This window comes from Neoarius graeffei, chromosome 12 (genome assembly GCF_027579695.1).
Source record: "Neoarius graeffei isolate fNeoGra1 chromosome 12, fNeoGra1.pri, whole genome shotgun sequence".
Classification (NCBI taxonomy): Eukaryota; Metazoa; Chordata; class Actinopteri; order Siluriformes; family Ariidae; genus Neoarius; species Neoarius graeffei.
This window is the reverse complement of record NC_083580.1, coordinates 68,614,964-68,639,741: the sequence shown is the minus strand read 5'-3', so window position 1 is coordinate 68,639,741 and position 24,778 is coordinate 68,614,964. Positions and strand designations below refer to the sequence as shown.

Below are 24,778 nucleotides of genomic sequence, written 5' to 3'. Positions count from 1 at the left end.
CATTCACACCTACGGTCAATTTAGAGTCACCAGTTAACCTAACCTGCATGTCTTTGGACTGTGGGGGAAACCGGGGCACCCGGTGGAAACCCACGCGGACACGGGGAGAACATGCAAACTCCACACAGAAAGGCCCTCGCCGGCCACAGGACTCGAACCCGGACCTTCTTGCTGTGAAGCGACAGCGCTAACCACTACACCACCGTGCTGCCTACTGAGGAGATGCCATGGTTTTATCTATGACTTTTATAAACCTGGAGGACAGCTGGTATCTTGTTGCGTTTCTCTTTAGCATTAATTTAACTGTGCTATATCTTTTGTAAAGTAGGCTAACATCAACTTCAGTGGATCTTCTACTCTTGTAGACGATCTGCCTCATGGTTCGATGGGATGTGCATTCTGACATGCATTTCTGCTCACCGCAATTATACAGAGTGGTTATCTGAGTTACTCTAGCCTTTCTGTCAGTTCAAACCAGTCTGACCATTCTCCTTTGACCTTTTTTCATCAACAAGGCTGAACTACGGTTCACTGAATGTTTTGTTTTTTCTGTATTGCACCACTCTGAGTAAACCCTAGAGACTGTTGTTTGTTAAAATCCCAGGAGATCAGCAGTTATTGAAATACTCAATCTGGCCTGTCTGGCACCAGCAATCATACCATGGTCAAAATCACTGAGATCACATTTTCCCCCATTCAGATGGTTGATGTGAACATTATCTGAAGCTCCTGGCCCGTATCTGCATGATTGTATGCACTGCTTCCACATGAATTGCTGATTAGATGAGTAGGTGTACAGGGTGTTCCTCATTAAGTGCTCCATGAATATATTGTGAAATCTATAATTCGACTTCCAACGAATTGAGTAATTGAACGTATATGAAATGTACCAGTTGCCTCTTTCTTCATAACAGAGCACTAGACCGCAGGTCTGATGGCTTTCAGTAAACAAATGTGCATTAAACAGCTCAATAAGTGCCGAGAAGTCATATCTCAAGGAAAGATCAATGTGTAACTACTGTTTGTTGCTTCCTGTAATAAAGATGAAACACACTCTCTTGATTTGTATATATTCTGGAGTAAATTGTGAATTGCTCACAAATCTTATGTGGCCCACAGCAACAACGAACAAACACAGCAGATGGAAACAAGGCAGACATTTTGTAAAAATGACCCGACAACTACAGAGGCTTTATGAGAGCAGCTTAAGATCTATCATAGGAACGCTAAAATGGCTATTTCAGTGGCAACACAAACCAATCAGGCATGTCCAAATGGATTCTACCAGTGTATTAGTCTAAACCATATTCAAGGCACACAAAGACAATGCCTGCTAAATATCTCTCTAGTTAGTAGTAGATAACTTTATTGTCCCCGAGGGGCAGTTGGGATTGCAGCACAATCACAAGGCACTTCATGACAGAACGTCAAACATATAACACAAACACATAATACATACATCAGACACCAACAGAAATAACATAAATAACATTCATCATGCCTACAATGCACTATGCACCATTGGGTATGGCCAGACCAGCTGGACGTCTAGCTACTTCAACTGATTTAAGGCTTTTATGGATTGTGGTACAAATGAAAATTTAGATCTGTTCTTAGTCAGAAAGGGTGAACAAAAATGATGCCTAGATGGCAGTTGTAAGGTTTTATTTCTTTGTAAGGATAAATAATTGTAAGGATTTATTCTTAATTGTAAAGGATTTAGTCTGTGACCCTCTGTTTTGTTTAAAATGACCAAGAAGACATTCTTCTGTCTCTGGCATTCAAGAAGTGACCTTCTGTCTAAGCTAGACACATTGCTCGAGACGTAATATTGATATCTTTTGGTAGCCTGGCAAGCCAGACTAAATGTGAATATTTAGTCTGGTCTCGGTCGTAGACATTTCCGAAGGGTGTGGGTAGGAACAACCTGTTGTCTTTCAAACTGTCTCTGTGCGTATAGGCCAACGCTCTGACCAATCAGCGCAACAGTGACTGTGACGTAGTCAGAGCGACAGAAAGCAGTGGGGGAGGCCTTGAAATAAATCATTTTTCAAAATGCGTATTAATTAATAAACAGGTTCTAGATATTAAGAAGTTTGGAGATAATGACCACAAGTTTGGAGTCTGTACCACATACTTAACATACACTCATTTTTTTTCAAGTGTTTTTCAAGGGTTTGCTTAAACTGTTTTTGAGAGTTTTTATTTTTATTTAGTGGTGTTTGGTGAAATAATTTCCCTTAAATTTAAAATAACGGGAAAATAAGAAACAATCAAAAAGTAATGTTTCAAAGCTGTTTATTAATTCTTCGTACTGCACAAACTAGCCCCATCCTTTTGGCTACCAGCGGAGCCAGCTGGTAGATCAGACTTTTGCCATAGCCAGTCGGCAAAACAGCGAAAACGTCCTTCTTGAAAAGGAATGAGCGGAGAGCCTCTTCCTGCTCATGTTTCAACGAAAACTCCAAGTCTAATTCTTCTAAAACTGATTCCAAAGCGGAGTCAAACGCGCGCTGTTCACTAGCCGTAGCCATCTTTCCTGTTGTGCTTTCTCCAGCGTTGCGCAGCCTTGTCGTCACTCCTGCAAAAGCCCGCCCAAAGAATCCAAACAAAAACCTTGCGTTGTGATTGGCGGGCACGATTTGATGCCCGGGGTGTTTTGTTGATATGGTGCGAGGCTAGACCCACTCGTAGGCAAAAATATTTTTGGCCACTAGGCGGGTGGGTCTAGTTTACTAGGCTAATCTTTTGGAACATTCTATCAGAACTGTGCTATCTCTGACCTAAGGTTGTGCGTAAATGTTGATATCTTTTAGAACATCTGCTGATATGAAATGTATACAGAACATTATGACATGATTGATCCAAGGTTTCACCCACACACACCCACAGCTGCATATCCACACAGACACACACACACATAGACAGATATCAAACAGTGATGTCACTTCATCCACACAGATAACACACACATATAAAATCCCCTGTATTCTCTCGTCTCATTGGGGACTTGCGAATAAAAGATTGCGAACTTATGGGGTTCCTGTCTTTTTTCTGAGACTCATCCCCAGACGTCTGGGTGACGCGAGGGGACTGGTCTCGAGATGGGTAATCGCTCCGGCTGCGGCTGAGGGCAAGAGGTGAAGAACCTAACAGCAGTAGTTTAAAATAAGAGGCCAAAGGGTGTGTGAAGTCACAAACAATATTATTTGCCTTTATCTTTATAAATTTGATCTATACTTGGTAAAGTGATCCCAAGTAACTTGCTGGGAGTTGTAACCATCCTTCTGATTGTCTTTTTCTGTGACGCAGTGGCATTTCAAAAACCAGCAGATGATACAGCAAGTTAAAACACTTTCAATAAAAGCAGTATAAGGGCCCGTTTACATGAGGACGCTGTCGGGTAAAAACGACTAAATATTTTATCGGAAGTGCCTTTCGTCTACACAGGGACAGCGTTTCCGAGGCTGAAAAACGGCAAAAATTGAAAACGCCTTCCAGAGTGGACAAGTTAAAAACAGCCCCCGTTGCATATCCGTCTAAACTACCCAATACGCGAAACTCTGCTTGGATATGCTCACGTCGGGTACGTGTTTACGTCATACATATGTCATATACTGTACATGCCAGCCCGGGAAGTAAGAAAGTAAGTAAAAAAGTAAGAGCATGTCTGATTACATCGATCCAACGGACCTTCAAGCTGCTCTGGCAGCTTTAATAAACGTCCAGGAGTCCTTCGAACATCTATACCGAATCTGCACATATACCGTTAATGAACAGAGGCGGGTATAGTATGCTCTTACTTTTTTACTTACTTTCTTACTTACCATAGCCAGAGTAGTCAAAGTTTTCGCGGCGCAGATGTGCAGATCAGACAAGACGGAAGACGTTGTACATGCGTGCAGACATAGCGGAGGTCTTTCACAGCACCACCTAGCCGCCTGGCATGCACATCCAATTGAATTCCACACATTTATGCGTCACCGTATAGATGCAGATTTCCTCCTTGAAAACGGTCGTGTAGACGCGTAAAAAAGTGAGAACGAAAACGGACTTTTGCGTTTTTGTTTCAGACCGTCCCCGTGTAAAGTGGGCCTAAAACATTTGGAGCATTTTGTTGTTAACATTAAAAACAAGCAATTTCTTTAAAAAGTACATTCTTTGCTGTGTCTTAGTGTACAAAAGATCAGTCCATGAGTCCCATTTAAGCTTATTATCTAGCACAACACCAAGGTATTTGTAGTTTGCGACAACCTGAATAGTCCCCCCATTAATAACGGTGTCGGTGGATTGTTGTGACTTTCTAAAATCTATGGGCATTTCTTTAGTCTTAGTCAGTACGTTTACATGCACATCCAAATCGAGCTGCTGTCGGTAATCGAGCAAAGGGTCCCAGCAGGCGTGCCAGAGAAATCCAATCCTACATGCACACAAGGAAATCGAGCTATTGTATGAGGTACATTGTGCACCCGAGCCACAGGTGGCGCTACACGCCCCATTGTGTTGGTACACTTCCGGTTGTCATCATGAAGAAGAGCTATTCAAGAGTGTAAACAAAGTTATCAGTTCCGTGTTCTTCATTGCGCGTTTTTCTCTCGTCCATGAATTTTAATATATTCAACTCCTTAAGTTGAATGAGCATGAACTCTGTCTCCTCATTGCTCCAGAAGTGCACGTTTCTGCTTGCCATTTCCTCTTCTTCGTTTGTTCCTCCTGACCGCTTCTGCTGCTCGCTACTACTGTTGTCATGCCGACCGAGGCTGTTGTGTTTCCCGCTTGTGGTCTCGTCACTCGTCACTTCCGGAAGGGGCAGTGCTGAAGTAAGTAGCTCGACTACGTAGCTCGATAGGATATACATGCACTAAGTAGCTCGGCAAAAATCGCATAATCTAGGTCGTGTAGCTCGATTACGAGAAATCAAGTTCGGTTCAGTATCAGCCTAGCTAAGGTGTTTCCATGGCATTTAGAACTTCGATTTCAGTCGAGCAACGGCAGAAATTCGATTTTCTCTATGTGCATGTAAACGCACTCACTGGTATTTAAAATTAAGTGAGACTTATTGCACCATTCTAAAAAGAAGTCTAAAACTGGCCTATGATCTACCTCCCCTTCCTGTAGAAGGCTCACTATAACAGTATCATCCGCATATTTAATAAAATGCCTGGTTTGTAAAGTACTAGTGCATGCATTTGGATATAAGATAAATAATAAAGGCGATAAAACACATCCTTGTGGGGAACCTGTGGATGTTGTCATCACATCAGACAGAAATGAGCTCACTCTGACCCGCTGGACTCTACTGTTAAGAAAGTCCATGATCCAATAAATAATACCTGTATTAAGATAAAATTCATTGGCTAAAATAGCTGCAGGAATCTTAGGTTGCATGGTGTTAAAAGCAGATGAAAAGTCCACAAATAAAATCTTAGCATGACTCTTTGGTTTCTCAAGGCGAGTGTGCAGAAGATGCATTAATGTCAAGATTGCATCCTCCACCCCCCTGGAGGCTTGATAAGCAAATTGCAGGGGGTCCATAAGATGGTGAGTTTGGAATACAATGTACCTCTTTACCAGACGCTCCAGGCACTTCATGACCAAGGATGTCAGTGCTATCGACTGGCTATCGTAGCCTGCAGGGAATCGGCCGTCAGACATTCTGTCGCATGTCCCAGACCCGGTGAAATGTAACTGAATTGTCTTGGCCAGCCCTAATGGTCCCATCTGCATCTCATCATTGCTGAGGAGTGTGCTCCCATCACCCAATCAAGCATCCAGCTAGAGCAGGTCATGATATATTTTACCATATTAACATGCCATTGTTGTGTGTTATGCCTGATGTAAAGACTCTCGTCTCTGCGAGCCTACCACACAGATTTAATACTTGTCATTTTTAGGGCATACCTAACAACGTGTTTTCTTTCTCTCTCTCTTCCCCCCCCAATCTGTCCCTCTGAGTTACATGTTGATCCTGGGATTGAGATGCTGGCCTCTTCTGCCCCTCGGACCTGCTTGATCCATCCTGGTGCCCTGTGTCTGGTCAGAGTTTTATCGCACCACTCCTGTGAAGGACGGCCCTATGAGGACAGTTGAGGGTTATACCTGTTAAAACTGTTAATATTATAGTCAGGCTGTCTGTTGTTGCCCAAATGAGGATGGGTTCCCTTTTGAGTCTGGTTCCTCTCAAGGTTTCTTCCTCATGTCGTCTGAGGGAGTTTTTCCTTGCCACCGTCGCCACAGGCTTGCTCATTGGGGATAGATTAGGGATAAAATTAGCTCATGTTTTAAGTCATTCAAATTCTGTAAAGCTGCTTTGTGACAATGTTTATTGTTAAAAGCGCTATACAAATAAACTTGATTTGATTTGATTATTGGTCGGAAGTCATTGGACTCCTTGGGTCTTGGCAGTTTTGGCACAGGTACAATTGTAGATGTTTTCCACAGGGTAGGGACTTTACAGAGGTTAAGAGAGAAATTAAAAATGTCAGTGAACACAGGGGCTAACTGTTCTGCACAGTGCTTCAGGATATCACCACAGGTGTTGTCAGGGCCAGGACTTTTCCTTGGATTACAGTGGCTAAAAAGGTGAAAGACATCTGATTGTCTGATGTTTAGGACAGATGCAGGGGTTGGTGGGGGCAGCACAACGCCAGCTCCAACATCGCTGATGCTCTCAAAGTGACAAAAGAAGCTGTTCAGCTGGTTTGCCCTTTCCAGCCCTTCACCTCCAGACAGGATCAGGGAAGGTTTCCTCCTGCCATTATGTGGGACATTGGTCATGGTCTTAATCCCCTGCCATGCCTCACGAGAGTTGCTTGACACCAGGTAGCCTCAATCTTCTGTTTGTAATTGTACTTATCCAGCTGTATTTGTCTTTTAATCTATCTCTGTATATCTCTTTTGACTGTGTCATCCTGGTTCCAGTATGTTTTTTTCTTTTCAATTATAAGAATCCACAGCCTTTTAGGAAGATGCTCATCAAAAAGACCACTCTGAGGCTCTATTCCTTTTTCTATATTCACCATTAGAAGCTGTACATTTTATCAAAGCAAATGTATGACTCTACGAATTGAGACTGTGCAATAAAAATTAAATGGGAACTGAAGGCAAATTTTTTATTATCAAAATTCTATTTCTCATTTTATTAAATATAGGAATGCATTTGTGACAGCTATTTTGTCGCTGCTATAGCAAGTTATGAGTGTTTGAAATATCTCATCTCATTATCTGTAGCCGCTTTATCCTGTTCTACAGGGTCGCAGGCAAGCTGGAGCCTATCCCAGCTGACTACGGGCGAAAGGCGGGGTACACCCTGGACAAGTCGCCAGGTCATCACAGGGCTGACACATAGACACAGACAACCATTCACACTCACATTCACACCTACGGTCAATTTAGAGTCACCAGTTAACCTAACCTGCATGTCTTTGGACTGTGGAGGAAACCGGAGCACCCGGAGGAAACCCATGTGGACACGGGGAGAACATGCAAACTCCGCACAGAAAGGCCCTCGCCGGCCACGGGGCTCGAACCCGGACCTTCTTGCTGTGAGGCGACAGCGCTAACCACTACACCACCGTGCCGCCTGTTTGAAATATGCTCTGTAATATATCAGTCTGCATGTCAAAGCGATGGCCGTAAACGAGATTCGTTGAGACCTGTGCAAGACATCGTAGAACGGAAGTAAAACGTACAGCGGAAATCAAAGTGACCGACATCTGCCAACGTTGTCAAAAGATGTGGGCGCCCTCTTTCGAATGCTGATGTAATCAGTTTTGTTTGTTTTGATAGCAATCAGGAAAGTTTGAAAAAAGTAGGCAGTAATCGTCATTTAAACTCGTTTTTGTGCAATATTTCGTTTGGAAAACAGTTTTCAAAATGGCAGCACTGACACCTGGCTGACACTTCACGTTTCAAAGTCTCGCACAAGTCTCGTGAAGATCGCATGGATAAACGACGCCTGCCGTGGACCAAACGAACTAAATTCAACATGGCTAAAAACCGAATAGGCCGATAAGTATAATATTTAATTGCAATTAGTTGCCAATACGAGTCACAATATATCCATCCATCCATTATCTGTAGCCACTTATCCTGTTCTACAGGGTCGCAGGCAAGCTGGAGCCTATCCCAGCTGACTATGGGTGAAAGGCGGGGTACACCCTGGACAAGTCACCAGGTTATCGCAGGGCTGGCACATAGAGACAAACAACCATTCACACCTACAGTCAATTTAGAGCCACCAATTAGCCTAACCTGTATGGCTTTGGACTGTGGGGGAAACTGGAGCACACAGAGGAAACACACACAGACACGGGGAGAACTTGCAAACTCTACACAGAAAGGCCCTCATCGGCCGCGAACCCAGAACCTTCTTGCTGTGAGGCGACAGTGCTAACCACTACACCACCGTGCCACCCCAGTCACAATATAAGGTTACTAAAACCGAAAACATAATTGAATAACACATTAATTAAGAAATAAAGCAAGTTTAAAAATGACTTCAGTTCTCCTTTAAGGTACTAATTATATGACACATGTGATTAATAAAGCTTCATTAATTAAACAATTTTGGACAAAAGCTCACAAGTGTAAGATCATGCTTCAAAGACGTTTCATGTCTTTTCTAAACAAATCCAAAGTCGCCATCTTGCAGGTCTGCTTTGGTAATTATAGAACCAGAATATTATTGAACCTGGACATCTTGTGTTTGCTAGCTAAGTACACACTGCCCACGATTTAATAAAATCTGAAATATGCATAAACACACACTGACTATATTGCCAAATAAAAACAATGATCAATATTGGAAAATTGTTTAAAAAAAAAAAGAATATAAAACAAGTGTTACCAGGCAAAACAAACCTCGCCTGGCTGCACTTATTTTATACCTATATTTTGATAATGATTTTATACCTGGGCAGCACAGTGGTGTAGTGGTTAGCACCATCACCTCACAGCAAGAAGGTCCGGGTTCGAGCCCCGTGGCCGGCGAGGGCCTTTCTGTGCGGAGTTTGCATGTTGTCCGCGTGGGTTTCCTCCGGGTGCTCTGGTTTCCCCCACAGTCCAAAGACATGCAGGTTAGGTTAACTGGTGACTCTAAATTGACCGTAGGTGTGAATGTGAGTGTGAATGGTTGTCTGTGTCTATGTGTCAGCCCTGTGATGACCTGGTGACTTGTCCAGGGTGTACCCCACCTTTCGCTGGTAGTCAGCTGGGATAGGCTCCAGCGACCCTGTAGAACAGGATAAAGCGGCTAGAGATGATGAGATGAGAATACCGTGATTTGCAAATCATTTTCATTTATTCAACTGAATACAATACAAAGACATATTTAATATTCAGACTGATAAACTTTATTGTTTTTGTAAATATACACTCTTTCCAGATTTGATGTCTGCAATATGTTCCAAAACAGTTGGGACAGGGGCATGTTTACCATTGTTACATCATCTTTTATTTTAACACTCAGTAACTTTGGGAACTGAAGACACTAATTGTTGACGTATTGAAAGTAAAATTCTTTCCCATTCTTACTCTATATACAACTTCAGTTGCTCAACAGTCTGGGGTCTCTGTTGTCATATTTTGCAGTTCATAATGCACCACACATTTTCAATGAGACAGGCAGGCCAGTTTAGCACCTACACTCTGTTACTATGAAGCCACACTGTTGTAACATGCAGAATGTGGCTTGGCATTGTCTTGCTGGAATAAGCAGAGATGTCCCTGAAAAAGATGTCGTCTGGATGGCAGCACATGTTGCTCCAAAACTTATATGCACCTTTCAGCATTAATCGAGCCTTCACAGATGGGCAAGTTACCCATGCCATGGGCACTAACACACCACCATACCATCACAGATGCTGGCTTATGAACTTTATGCTGGTAACAATCTGGATGGTCCTTTTCCTCTTTAGCCTGGAGGACACAACAGCCATGATTTCCAAAAACAATTTGAAATGTAGACTTGTTGGACTACAGCACACTTTTCCACGTTACACGAGTCCATCTCAGATGGGCTCAGGCCCAGAAAATTCAGTGGCGTTTTTGGATGTGGGCGGCACGGTGGTGTAGTGGTTAGCGCTGTCGTCTCACAGCGAGAAGGTCTGTGTTCGAGCCCCGTGGTCGGCGAGGGCCTTTCTGTGCGGAGTTTGCATGTTCTCCCCGTGTCCGCGTGGGTTTCCTCCGGGTGCTCCGGTTTCCCCCACAGTCCAAAGACATGCAGGTTAGGTTAACTGGTGACTCTAAATTGACCATAGGTGTGAGTGTGAATGGTTGTCTGTGTCTATGTGTCAGCCCTGTGATGACCTGGCGACTTGTCCAGGGTATACCCCGCTTTTCGCCCGTAGTCAGCTGGGATAGGCTCCAGCTTGCCTGCGACCCTGTAGAACAGACTAAAGCGGCTAGAGATAATGAGATGAGATGAGATACAATCATCTCAGTTTTTTATGCAGTGCCACTTGAGGGTTCAAAGGTCATGAGCATTCAATGTTGGTTTTCATCCTTGCCCCTTACATACAGAGATTTTTCTGGATTCTCGGAGTCTTTTAATGATATTATGGATTGTCTATAGCAAAATTCCTAAATTTCTTGCAACTGTACATTGAGAAACATTGTTTTTAAACTGTTGGACAATCTTCCGATGCAGTTTTTCACAAAGTGCTGAACTTTTCCCCATCCTTGCTTGTGAATGACTGGGTCTTTCCAATGACCACTTAACCTGTTTACCTGTAGAATGCTCCAAACAGGTGTGTTTTGAGCATTCCACAACTTGTCTAGTCTTTTATTGCCCCATTGTCCCAACTTTTTTTGGAATGTGTTCCATGCATCAAATTCAGAATGAGTGTACAAAGAGTGGGGTGGCATGGTGGTGTAGTGGTTAGCACTGTTGCCTCACAGCAAGAAAGTCCTGGGTTTGATCCCAGCAGCCGGTGAGGGCCTTTCTGTGTGGAGTTTGCATGCTGTCTGCGTGGGTGTGCTCCGGTTTCCCCCAAAGGCAGCAGGTTAGGCTAATTGGTGGCTCTAAATTGACCGTGAGTGTGAATGGTTGTCTGTGTCTGTGTCTGCGATGACTTAGCGACTTGTCCAGGATGTACCCCACCTCTCGTCCATAGTCAGCTGGGACAGGCTCTAGCTTGCCTGCGACCTTGTAGGACAGGATAAGTGGCTACAGATAATGGACGGATGTACAAAGAGTGTACAAAAAACAAAGTTCATCAGTCTAAACATTAAATATTTTATCTTTGTATTGTATTCAATTGAACATGGGTTGAAAAGTATTTGCAAATCATTGCATTCTATTTTTATTTATGTTTTACCCAGTGTCCCAGCTTTTTTGGAATCAGGGTTGTAAAATGTAAAAATGCTAAGAAAAAAAACCAAGAAAAGAGAGTGAAAACACACACTTTTCTGATTGCTGAAAGACACACTCTTTTGTAGTCTATTTCAGTAAATCAGTATCCACACTTTTGAGGCTTTTTGAAGTTTACACACTTAATTCATTAGTATATTAGAGCCATTGAGTATTGCTGGGTCATCAAATTTCCATTACATTTTAAACGCAGACCACACTTACTAAAAGGACGGAGAGAAAATGCTGAGTCAATGTGCAATGCTTTAAGGTTGGCGCTAACTGTTTCAGGAACAGATGCTCCTTTAATTATGAGGCAAGGCACCACCATTTGACAGATTTTCCCTCCACTTTTAATCATGCCACATCTGTCCAGGGGATATACACTGCTAAAAAGACTGATTTCCCCTGAGGAGAGCCCCCCGCCCCTTGCATCTGTTCCTCAGCTCAAAGTGCTCCACAATAAGTCAAATGTGAGATGGATGCCTTCAGCCTGAGGCAGAAAGGGGGAGTTTGGCATGGTAGAACCTCCAAGCACAGCAATATGTCAAGGCGAATGGTAACTTTTGTAGCTGCTCTGTGGTCAGGGGTGTACAAGCTGTGCAAGTATGGAAGCAGGCTAGTGCATAGGATATGAAGATCTGGCTCATCACCACTGATCTTGTCTGAGAGCTAAGATAACAAGTCCATCTAGTAAAACCGACAGGATATTTGTTCTCCGTTTGTCTGAAGATGACACACAGTATCCTGAAAGATGGGAGTCTATGAGCAATCTAATTCTAGTACCCGAGAATTGGTCTAATACAAATGGCTATCTGGAGCAATAACCTCTGTCACTGTTGAGAGCAGGGCATGGGTGTGAAGACATAAAGGATCAATTGGTTTATTAATCAAACCTATGGTGAGATTGAGACAAATCCACTGGGCAAGATATTTCAGCTACTTAATTTCATGTTCATAAATCCTTTTTTGGGCTAGAGTCATGTTTTACAGAGCCTCAGAAGGGCTATGTTTTGAATAAAAAAATAGACACTTTCATATCATTCCATTCATCAACTCCATTCCCAACACTGATCCTGAAGTACCCCTGTCCGAGGGACGGATCCAGTCCAAGAATCTGACAGATGCACATTTGCAGAAATATTTTCACTAATTTTACCAGATCACTATGGATTTTTACAGAGGCATAGAGCACACCAAGCCCTTTCTGAAGAGGGCAGCCACAGCCTGCTACGACCATGGCTCAGCCCGCTATTCACCCCCAAAGCCCCGTGCGAGCGCGGCTCGCTGAAAACTTTAATATGAGTCTTGGTTCCAGCCACGCATGCACGCTGGGATTTTGAAATTCATAACTCAGCTACCGAAAATCCTAGCCCTGCCAAACTTTACAGGCACCTCCCTCTCCCTGAGACCTTTCGAAACAGCCTGGGCACAGCCTGCTACGACTGTGGCTCAGCCCGTTATTTGTGCCGTATTTCGAATTTCAACCTCTTTCTAGAGCATTTTATTGGTTTGACCTAGATTCTTTGTCTCGGGTCATGCTATATAAAGAATCATGAGAATACAGGTAATTAGGTCAGGTACCGTAAGCATCACTGCTTACCACAGGTGGTCAGATTGTGAACCATTGGACTGTTGCTCGAGTGTGGCTATAGCCCATGTAGCCGGATAGCGGTAAAGTAAGCACACGCCCCATGACCAATGCCAAGTGATGCACATACTGTATATTTCTGGCCGATGCACGTGCATCGGTTGCAACGGTCTGGATCCATCCCTGCCTGCCCTGCAGATTTTTCTTTTCCCTGTACCCAACACACCTGATTCAACTAATCAGCTAACTAACAGCTCTTCCTGAGACATTAAACAGTGCAAAACAGGGGGGACTCCAGGACCAGTGTTGGGAATCTGTGATCTACACCCCTCCTGTAGCTCAGCTGCAGCACCTCTCTCCCATTACTTGCTTTTACTGAACAAACTCAGCCATACAGATCAGAGAGCTCTATTAATCAATCAGCTCCCCCCTGACAAGCGGGGTGGTGAACCCCCACAGCACCTTCATTGCAAAATGCCTGTGAGATGATGGAGGCCAGAGTCTCAGTGAAGATCGATACACAGCCACCCTGGAATACCAAACCACTCAGCTGCTCATTACTGACTTTGAGAGTGGCTGGTCTGTTGATGGTACCACCTCATTCATCAGCCCACACCTTCCTGCAGGTCTCAGACTCTGTGGGCGAGAAAGTGGTGCCAAGCATCATCAGCCTGGAACCAGATAGAGCTGGAGGGATTGGACACTGCAGGGGCAATATGACAGGACATGGACAAATGGGAGGCAGAACACCTTAAAGATTTTATTTCCCCAAGGTGTATGCTTTCTCTTGTTGAATTCATGTCTTTGCTGTACTTATGATCAAATAAATTGTGTGTCATTGCTTCTAATGTCCAAAGCAAAGCAAATACTTCTGCATGAAGGGCAAGTATTGAGGTAAAAGCATACTGTAACCAGCATTTTATGCTCACCATAAACTTTACAGACTTGCTTTTATTTCAATCAGAACCTGAAAACATTCTACACGCCAAATCACAGGTGCTTGCTTGACGGTGTGAAAGTCAACGTTGAGCAATGTCCTTGTGTAGAGTGAGGAGAAACTCTGGGGCTAGAACTGGATCGAACGGAAAGACATTTAGCAGATGAACCATCAAAACAGCCATCTGACAGAGCTCACACAAACCTAGCCTTTCAGCAGTAGAATGAACCATTGTTGAGTTTAAAGACTGCAACAAGCAAGGGGGAGGCTCTGAAAACAAACGCTGCTCTGTATATGGCCAAGCAGCTGCTGTCAGACTGTTTATTCCTGGATTGCTAAGGAGGCTTTCACTGTGAAAGTCTAAGTTTCAGACCAAATGTATTATTTATCTGAAGATAATGCATCTATTTTTTTTTTCACCTCACTTGAAATATAATTGTGAGAAAAATCCAAAGGATCAGCGAGCCATTTTCTAACTTAATATACACTACACATCGCAGGTCTATGTAATTTTAATAGGCTAAAATATTAGCAAGTCATACTCTTAGTGTTACTGTTTTCATGTTCTTTATATTATGCAAATTAATATTCTCACGAGGCACTTCTAATCTTTCCTGTGAGCTGTGTTATCACTTCATCTTATCTGGGGCAAATGACGAGGTTTATTTGCACAGCTTGATCTCAGAATATGGCCTCGATGCAGCTTCATGATTTTATAATGCCTGAAAGGAATAACTCGACTTAAGATTTTATCCAACTTCATTTGCATTGAGTTTTTATTTCAGAGGTCCTATGGGTCCAAAAACTACAAAAGTAGCATCTGCACTCTGAGAGAAACACTCATGTTATGTCATTTTAATTGCTTGGACTAGAGCTTCCAGATGATACAAATGAACATAAGTTAATCATCACTTCCAGACATACATGAAACTTTAAGCTTCTACTAATGACAATGATAATAAACTAAAACGATCAGATGACATGTAACTGATCATCAAATGCCTTCATTAATTCTTCAACAGAACAGCTGAGTAGGGTCTTGGAGCAAGGTAAAAGCTCGGTACTCACTATGTGTAGCTGGAGGAAGTCTCCCAGGCCCTGTGTGCTCTCCACCTGCACCAGGATGGCATCTTTCAACTGAGTGCTAAAGCCAACGGCCAGCCGGTCTGCCCTGGTGCTTGGTCGCTCATTTGGTGCCCATGTGTATGTGATAAGAGCTCCTCCTTTCCCAAATATATATGTGGTCCCAGCTAGTAGAACAAGAGAGAGAAAGAGAGAGAGAGACGGATAAGGCTTTTGGTGAAAGGTTAAATAAGGGAGCGATGGAAAGTACAAACTTTAAGGTATTGGGATGACTGATAGAATGATAAGACAAGGTGATGCAAAAGAGCTTCTTCTCACTTTTCACATCCACTCTGTACAAGGATTTAAATGAGAACAAGGTAAAAAAAAAAAATAGTCTTTGACTTGCCATCTGTTCCATCAGGCCTTGTGCATCCTTGATTTGGATGCTTATTCACAAGATTACATCAGCGTCAAACAAACCTGTGCCAGCACTGTCAATTGAAGACAAGACATCCTCTGCTGACTTGCAGCTTAACAGCCCTGCTGCTCATGAGAGTCGCAATCATTTGCTAATCAAACTTCATCTTAGTTTTCGACCTTTTGTTGGACTTCCTGTGCAGTCAAGCGTTAATATGGAACAGCGTTTGGGGTCTGCTGCTGAGACACTGGTGTGGAGGCATATGAGTATGGGGCATTGAACTAGTACCAGGCTCTAGGGAGCGGGAGAGATGGCTGGCTCACCTGGTGTGCCACAATGCTCCAAACAATCAGATGTGGTATGACGGGAGTCTGTACTGCCAGGGTAAAGTGAGAATTCTCTCAATTTACCTCAAACAATAATGTAACATGTATACAAGTGTGGAAAACATACTCGATTGGATGATAAACTGAAATGACTGGATAGTAAATTAAGCGGATTTTATATATATATACAGAGCGTACGGTCATTGACAGGATGAGATGAAGAGATCTGAATACTGAAATAAGAATGCAAGAAGTAATAGAACAGTTTTTTTTTCTTGGAACTGTAATTAAGAGTATCCATTCATCCATTATCTGTAGCTGCTTATCCTGTACAGGGTCGCAGGCAAGCTGGAGCCTATCCCAGCTGACTATGGGTGAGAGGCGGGGTACACCCTGGACAAGTCGCAAGGTTATCGCAGGGCTGACACATAGAGACAAAACCATTCACACTCACGGTCAATTTAGAGTCACCAGTTAACCTAACCTGCATGTCTTTGGACTGTGGGGGAAACCGGAGCACCCTGAGAAAACCCACGCAGACACGGGGAGAACACGCAAACTCCGCACAAAAAGGCCGTCGTCAGCCGCTGGACTCGAACTCAGGACTTTCTTGCTGTGAGGTGACAGTGCTAACCACTACACCACCGTGCCACCTTAATTAAGAGTACAAGTATTTCATCTCATCTCATCTCATTATCTCTAGCCGCTTTATCCTTCTACAGGGTCGCAGGCAAGCTGGAGCCTATCCCAGCTGACTACGGGCAAAAGGCGGGGTACACCCTGGACAAGTCGCCAGGTCATCACAGGGCTGACACATAGACACAGACAACCATTCACACTCACATTCACACCTACGCTCAATTTAGAGTCACCAGTTAACCTAACCTGCATGTCTTTGGACTGTGGGGGAAACCGGAGCACCCGGAGGAAACCCACGCGGACATGGGGAGAACATGCAAACTCCACACAGAAAGGCCCTCGCCGGCCCCGGGGCTCGAACCCAGGACCTTCTTGCTGTGAGGCGACAGTGCTAACCACTACACCACCGTGCCGCCAGTACAAGTATTTAATTTTCAATAATACTCCAGTAAGGTATCTAAAGTCCTTCCCATGCCATGCCATGCCATGCCCTGGTCTGGTCTTCCCAGGCAGTTTCCCGCCCCAGTACTAACCAGGCCGTTAAGGCGCATTGGGTGGCGCTGATTTCCATTTCCGTAGCCCTTGGCCTCTCGCCTATACAGCTAGGGTTACAGTGAGGGGCCGGTCCTCTGGTAACCATGCGAGTTTGACTACCCACTTGCATCTGTATTGGAGCATGCCTTGCCAGACGGCAGTAGGTACCATTTTTATGATGGTCTTTGGTATGACCCGACCACGAGTAGAACTCATGATCTCCCAACTGACAGCTAACCACTAGGCCAGATTGTGGTCCAGTAAAGCATAAGTACAATTAATTGTATTCATAAAAGCACAATTACTCAGGTATTTTCCATCCCTGCGTGCACAGCAATATTTAGTGAACAATGCACAGAAACCCACGGAGGCCTGGGAAGCACCATGAGAAAAAAGAACAATCGCCCATTGTGCTGTCATTCACCTGTGGATGCTCGTGTTCAGCTCTTCACTGTGTGTTTCAAGTTTCATGTTGTCTGAATTCAACCCAATTGTGATCATTCCACGTGGTGAGCGCTTCTCTTTTGTTTTGATGCCAGTTGGCAGGTGAAATAATACATCTCCATTTTACCTTTCCAACTCTGTCTGTAGCCCATTTTGCTTACATTTGCTGTAAAGCACTTTATGCTCCGTTAAACATGTGAGCTCGCGTGCATTGTCAAATCGAACCTGAGAGGCGGATTTCGAAACCATCTGTCTTCTCTGGTGTCCACGGTGGTATAAACGAGCTAAACAGAAAAGGTGAGGGGAATGTAATTAGCTGATCTGGTGAGACTGGCTGTGGAAGAAAGCGTTGCACACCTGCTCCTAAAATTCACAGCTAACTTGTTGCTAGCACTGGCGCATGTAAGGGAGCCCAGGGAGCCGACACCTGTTAGCGACACATGGACGTGGAGAGTGCAATGGGCCTGTGACCACGATGCCTCAGGGATAACAGTGCAAACTGTGAAGAACAGACAAGGACAGTCTGCCCTGGAACACAGGGACTTAACCTCAAATGGAACTGTGCAGAGTCCAAAAGTTAAGCACTGCAATCCTGTCCTATACAATTTCACTGATGAAAAAGCATCGATTTCCTCACAACTGAAACCGAATGCTAGGTCTGTTTATTTGGTAAATGTCGGGAAGTGGCCTTCATCTCATATGGTATTAAAGCTGCTATAAAGTAATCAATAACTCCATCAATTCTCATCTGACAGTATATTCCTTTATTGCGTCTATTTAGACTTCATGTGCCCTTGAAGTTGATTAATGAACTTATTATATCCTAGTTTCTATATAGTGAGCTATTTCAAAGAGTGCTCCTCCTCTGCGGTTATTTTCAGATACGTTTGATCTGAAGTTTCCAAATTGAAGCTTACCTTGCCTCATCTTCAAGGTTAAAGAACAATGTACATTGTTCCTATATAGCTTCCTCTTTGGAAAGAAAAGAACTTTAACATAACAGAAGTTACCTGATAGAAATATAGAGCAGTGTGTCTAAGCCTTATTTTATCCTGATAGCCTTCATGAATCACTGCATTGTCTCAAATTTTCTAAAACTATTTTAACTGAAGCAAACTACACAAGTTCTGATTTCTGACCCAAGAAAATATATTCAGTCTTCATAGAAAGAAAGAACTTGGATTTGTAACATTCAAGTTAAACTTCTATTATGCAGCAGTCACTGCTGAATTCTAGCTTCTGACTGATCATCCATCCATCCATCCATTCTCTGTAGCCGCTTATCCTGTTCGACAGGGTCGCGGGCAAGCTACAGCCTGTCCCAGCTAACTATGGGCAAGAGGCGGGGTACACCCTGGACAAGTCGCCAGACAAATGTCCATTCACACTCACATTCACACCTACGGTCAATTTAGAGCCACCAATTAGCCTAACCTGCATGTCTTTGGACTGTGGGGGAAACCGGAGCACCCGGAGGAAACCCACGCGGACACGGGGAGAACATGCAAACTCCGCGCAGAAAGGCCCTCGCCGGCTGCTGGGCTCAAACCTAGGACCTTCTTGCTGTGAGGCAACAGTGCTAACCACTACACCACCGTGCCGTCCTCTGACTGATCAGAAGATCTTTATTAATTTGTGCTAGAAGTGCTGGTGCAAATTGCTACTCTCTCACTCAGGATCTTTCTACTTTATTCTTCTTCTTATTCTCCAAGTGTTTTTAAGGACGCTCGTATTTCTCCCTCAGTTTTCAACCAATCATCACCAAATTTCACCTGCAGAATAACTCATCTCATTTCATTATCTCTAGCCGCTTTATCCTGTCCTACAGGGTCGCAGCCAGGCAAGCTGGAGCCTATCCCAGCTGACTACGGGCGAAAGGCGGGGTACACCCTGGACAAGTCGCCAGGTCATCACAGGGCCGACACATAGACACAGACAACCATTCACACTCACATTCACACCTACGGTCAATTTAGAGTCACCAGTTAACCTAACCTGCATGTCTTTGGACTGTGGGGGAAACCGGAGCACCCGGAGGAAACCCACGCGGACACGGGGAGAACATGCAAACTCCGCACAGAAAGGCCCTCGCCGGCCACGGGGCTCGAACCCAGGACCTTCTTGCTGTGAGGCAACAGCGCTAACCACTACACCACCGTGCCGCCCTGCAGAATAACTAGTATAGATAAATAGTATAGAACTAGTTTAGAATAAATAGTATATCTTTTTACAACCACATGCACCTTATTCTCTCGATCACATTTATTTATTTATTTATTTATTTATTTATTTATTTATATTGCTCCTGCTCAACTGCACTCTGTCAACATGGGCACATGTGCAATTATCACGCCTAACTGTGCAATACATTCACTTATCACTGTGCAATAACCCACTGACTGATCGTCATGCTGTATCATAGGTCACACCCTAGATACATAGAATTACATTTATTTCTTTTTAAGCAGTTCTTCTATCTATCTATCTATCTATCTATCTATCTATCTATCTATCTATCTATCTATCTATCTATCTATATATCTATCTATCTATCTATCTATCTATCTTTTTGCTTGAATGTTTATCTTGTACAGATCCGACTATCCCCCCCTCCCTTTTTTTTTACCCCCTCTTTCCTTAATACTAAGTGTTTGTATGAATACACTGACTGGATTGCTTGCTTCAATTTCACTGTACTGTACAGTACAGCGACAATAAAGAAACCTTGATCTTAATCTTGAACTCTGGGCTGAATTATGTTCCTATGATTTTTGGTGCTGATTCGGATCACCGAACTGGAATGATCCATGAAAAACAGGATTTTTTTCAATCTTTTATAACTCGATTTTCATGATTTTTTCAATCAGTTGTTGTTTTTTTTGTGGCTACTGCCTCATAGAGGCAGGAGCCACTATGTCATCATGTTGTAAGAATAAGTGTAACAATAGCGCACTGCGCATGCGCATACAGGTGTTCCTATTAAAATGGCCAGTGAGTGGATACAATTCGGTTCACGATTCGAAATAAATGGACTAAAGAAATCACTTTCAGACATGTTTATGCTTATTACCGAGGGAAAGTGTGTTCCTATTTTAAAATATACTCCAGGTTGTCCCTCTTTCCTCGCCTTCTTCAGCCAGTGGCCCCATGTGTGACGTAGATGTGATGCACTTCCGAGTTGTTATGGGAAGTTGTCGAAAAGAGTATTGAGACCACTGAGCTCTAGTACTGGGCCTTTTCTGGGAAATAAGAATTTGGGCCATGGCAACAGCGTGTGTATGTCAGCCTCAGTTCAGAGGTTTCAGTTTCGAAAACTGTAAGAAGTAAGAATAGAATAATATAAAGTACAGACACTTGGTATATTTTACTGCAGTGATTTTTAAATTGTTCATTTTTGGATTACGCTTCATTTTTGTGGCTACTGCCTCATAGAGTATATATATATATATACTGGGTGCGATTTGCTGGGGGGGATGGGGGGGATCATCCCCCCCCCTCTGGTTTTTATCTCTGCTGAAAAAAAATCCTCGGGGACAACCCCGTCAATAAAACAAACAAACCAAAAAAAAAGTTGACATGACAGGCATGTTGTGACACAGTTTTCTATGGTCTACATTGCACTCACTTTCAAAATGACCCGAAGTGGCAGCTTTGATGTTCACGAACGTCCCCAGCAAATAGATACATTGTAGATAATAACAATATCTTTGCGTTGCAGGGATGCAAACAGCGCGCCTTTTGGCGGATGCCGCCTTTTTCACGGACGATTTTTTTTTTAGGGGGGACGTTGGAGTGTCTGATTATAATTTCAAAGTAAATTCTGTATTAAAATTACTAAATAAGCAAATCTGTTACAGTCCATGAAACAGGAAGTATAAGGATGAGAAAAAAAACAGTTTAAATCGGAAAGCTGGGCACAATGTGAACTGCGCCATCAGAGCAAACTGTTCATTTAGTATTCATGTATTTTAGTGATTTTTGAGTCACTGTCCATTTAATCCAGAGGGAGAGAAACATCACAGCAACGCGACAAGCAATGCAAACTTTGTTGTGTTAGTGTTCGTGTATTTAGTCAGAGAGATAGGAAGATGAATTTACTATCTCTGGTTTAGTGTTCGTTTTCATTTAGTGTTATTCATTTGATATCATCGGATGTTATTGAGCTGTTAGCCTATTGTTACCTTAATTTTGTGAAGTTTCATGATTAAAAAAAAAAAATCCCCCCTTCTGTTTTTTTGACAAATTGCACTATATATATATATATATATATATATATATATATATATATATATATATGGGCGGCACAGTGGTGTAGTGGTTAGCGCTGTCACCTCACAGCAAGAAGGTCCTGGGTTCGAGCCCCGTGGCCGGCGAGGGCCCTTCTGTGTGGAGTTTGCATGTTCCCCCCCGTGTCCGCGTGGGTTTCCTCCGGGTGCTCCGGTTTCCCCCACAGTCCAAAGACATGCAGGTTAGGTTAACTGGTGACTCTAAATTGACCGTAGATGTGAGTGTGAATGGTTGTCTGTGTCTATGTGTCAGCCCTGTGATGACCTGGCGACTTGTCCAGGGTGTACCCCGCCTTTCGCCCGTAGTCAGCTGGGATAGGCTCCAGCTTGCCTGCGACCCTGTAGAAGGATAAAGCAGCTAGAGATAATGAGATGATATATATATATATATATATATATATATATGCTACAATGGTATGCAAAAGTTTGGGCACCCCTGTTCAAAATTGCTGTTACTGTGAACAGTTAAGCAAGTTGAAGATGAAATGATCTCCAAAAGGCATAAAGTTAAAGATGACTCATTCCCTTTATATTTTAAGCAAACATAATTTTTTATTTTCATCTTTTACATTATCAAAATGACAAAAAAGGAAAAGGGCCTGAAGCAAAAGTTTGGGCACCCTGCATGGTCAGTACCTAGTAACACCCCCTTTGGCAAGTATCACAGCTTATAAACACTTTTTGTAGCCAGCTAATAATCTTTCAGTTCTTACCTGGGGGATTTTCACACATTCGTCCTTGCAAAAGGCTTCCAGTTCTACAAGTTTCTTGGGCTGTCTTGCATGCACTGCTCTTTTGAGATCTATCCACAGATTTTCAATGATGTTTAGGTCAGGGGACTGTGAGGGCCAGGGCAAAACCTTCAGCTTGGGCCTCTTGAGGTATTCCGTTGTAGATTTTGAGGTGTGTTTTGGATCATCGTCTTATTGTAGGACCCATCCTCTTTTTAACTTCAACTTTTTTACAGATGGTGTGATGTTTGCTTCCAGAATTTGCTGGTATTTATTCGAATCCATGCTTCCCTCGACCAGTGAAATGTGCCCTGTGCCACTGGCTGCAACACAACCCCAAAGCATGATCGATCCACACCCATGCTTCAGAGTTGGAGAGGCGTTCCTTTCCTGGAATTTGGCACCCTTTTTTCTCCAAACACATCTTTGCACACTGTGGCCAAAAAGTTCTATCTTGATTTCATCAGTCCACAGGACTTGTTTCCAAAATGCATCAGGCTTATTTAGATGTTCATTTGCAAACTTCAGACACTGAATTTTGTGGCTAGGATGCAGGAAAGGTTTTCTTCTGATGACTCTTCCATGAAGGTCATATTTGTTCAGGTGTCGCTGCATAGTAGAACAGTGCACCACCACTCCAGGGTCTGCTAAATCTTTCTGAAGGTCTTTTGCAGTCAAACAGGGTTTTTAATTTGCCTTTCTAGCAATCCAACGAGCAGTTCTTTCAGAAAGTTTTCTTCATCTTCCAGACCTCACCTTGATCTCCACTGTTTCTGTTAACTGCCATTTCTTAATAACATTACAATCTGAAGAAACAGCTACCTCAAAACACTTTGCTACATTCTTGTAGCCTTCTCCTGCTTTGTGAGCGTCAATTATTTTATTATTCAGAATGCGAGGGAGTTGCTTCGAGGAGCCCATGGCTGTTGATTTTAGGGAGAAGTTTGAGGAGTCAGAGAATTTATACAGCTTTGAAATCTGCATCATCTGACCTTTCCTAACGAAGAATATGAACAAGCCACAGCTCAATAAGCTAATTAAGGTCTGGAACCTTGGTAAAAGTTACCTGAGAACTCAAATGTATTGGGGTGCCCAAACTTTCGCATGGTGTTCCTTTTCTTTTTTCACTCTCCAATTGTCCAAAACAAAAATAATACACAAATCTTGCAGAAAACGCTGAAAAGAAATGTGTCGTCTTTACCTTTATGCCTTTTGGTGATCAGTTCATCTTCTGCTCACTTAACTATTCACAGTAACAGACATTTTCAGCAAGGGTGCCCAAACTTTTGCATGCCACTGTATATTTACTGTATGGACATGGCATCAGAAAACAATTTTATTTATAAGCAGGGCGGCAGGGCACAACTTTTCCTCACTAAGCATCATTTTCTACCTCTTACTGTTCCGGATCTATACGGTACCGTCACACCCGCGTGCATTGGCTGGCTCTGGACGGCACGTGCTGCGAACTGACTCACATGTGCACACCTCTAATGACTCACTGGATTAAGGCGCAATCAGCATGCATATATAAGGACACCAAAGACTAACTCAGGTTGCGAAGTATTGAGTTGTTTAGCCACGTTACCGAGCCGTGCGTTGTTTTGATTTCCAAATTCCTAATTCCTGTTCCTCGTCCTTTGATTCCACCTTTGTCTGTGCCTACGATATCCTGTTTGTGCCTCACCTGACCTACTGCTTGTTTATCGTTTCTGACTTATACCTGCCGATTTGGACTGTTTGCCTGATTGCACTTTTCTTAATAAATATCTTCTGCACATACATTTATCTCCATCCGCCCTGACAGGTATGGTGACCAGACGTCCTGGTTTGTAACAGCTAGCGCAAATTACTATGACTTTAGTTACGGTCTCTATCTAGTTAATTTTCTTTAACAGAAAATAGTTGGCGGCATGGTGGTGTAGTGGTTAGCACTGTTGCCTCGCAGCAAGAAGGTCCTGGGTTCGAGCGCAGTGGCTGACGGAGGCCTTTCTGTGTGGAGTTTGCATACTGTCTACATGGGTTTCCTCCGGGTGCTCCAGTTTCCCCTACAGTCCAAAAACGTGCAGGTTAGGTTAATTGGTGGCTCTAAATTGACTATGAGTGTGAATGGTTGTTTGTCTCTATGTGTCAGCCCTGCGATAACCTGGCGACTTGTCCAGGGTGTACCCCACGTCAATGTCCTTGACCTGTTGTGTCCCCCAGGGGTCGATTCTTGGACCATTACTTTTCAACCTTTATATGCTCCCACTTGGGCAAATTATCAATAAAAATTCAATTTTGTATCACTGCTATGCAGATGACACCCAAATTTATTTTGCTCTATAACCTAATGATTATGCCCCCCTTGAATGTCTCTACCAGTGTATCGATCAAATCGATGTCACAAAATTTTCTTCAGCTGGATGTCACAAAATTTTCTTCAGCTGAACACAGATAAAACAGAAGTAATTCTAT

General features: G+C 43.2%; 1 protein-coding gene across 1 annotated transcript in view; it reads right to left on the bottom strand.

Annotated features, from left to right (window-relative positions):
- nrxn2a (neurexin 2a) overlaps positions 1-24,778 on the bottom strand; it is an 833,732-nt gene that overhangs the window by 60,278 nt on the left and 748,676 nt on the right. The window contains exon 17 of the mRNA XM_060936298.1: positions 14,947-15,128. Within this exon, the coding sequence (XP_060792281.1) occupies positions 14,947-15,128 (182 nt within the window). The remainder of the gene's footprint in view (positions 1-14,946; positions 15,129-24,778) is intronic.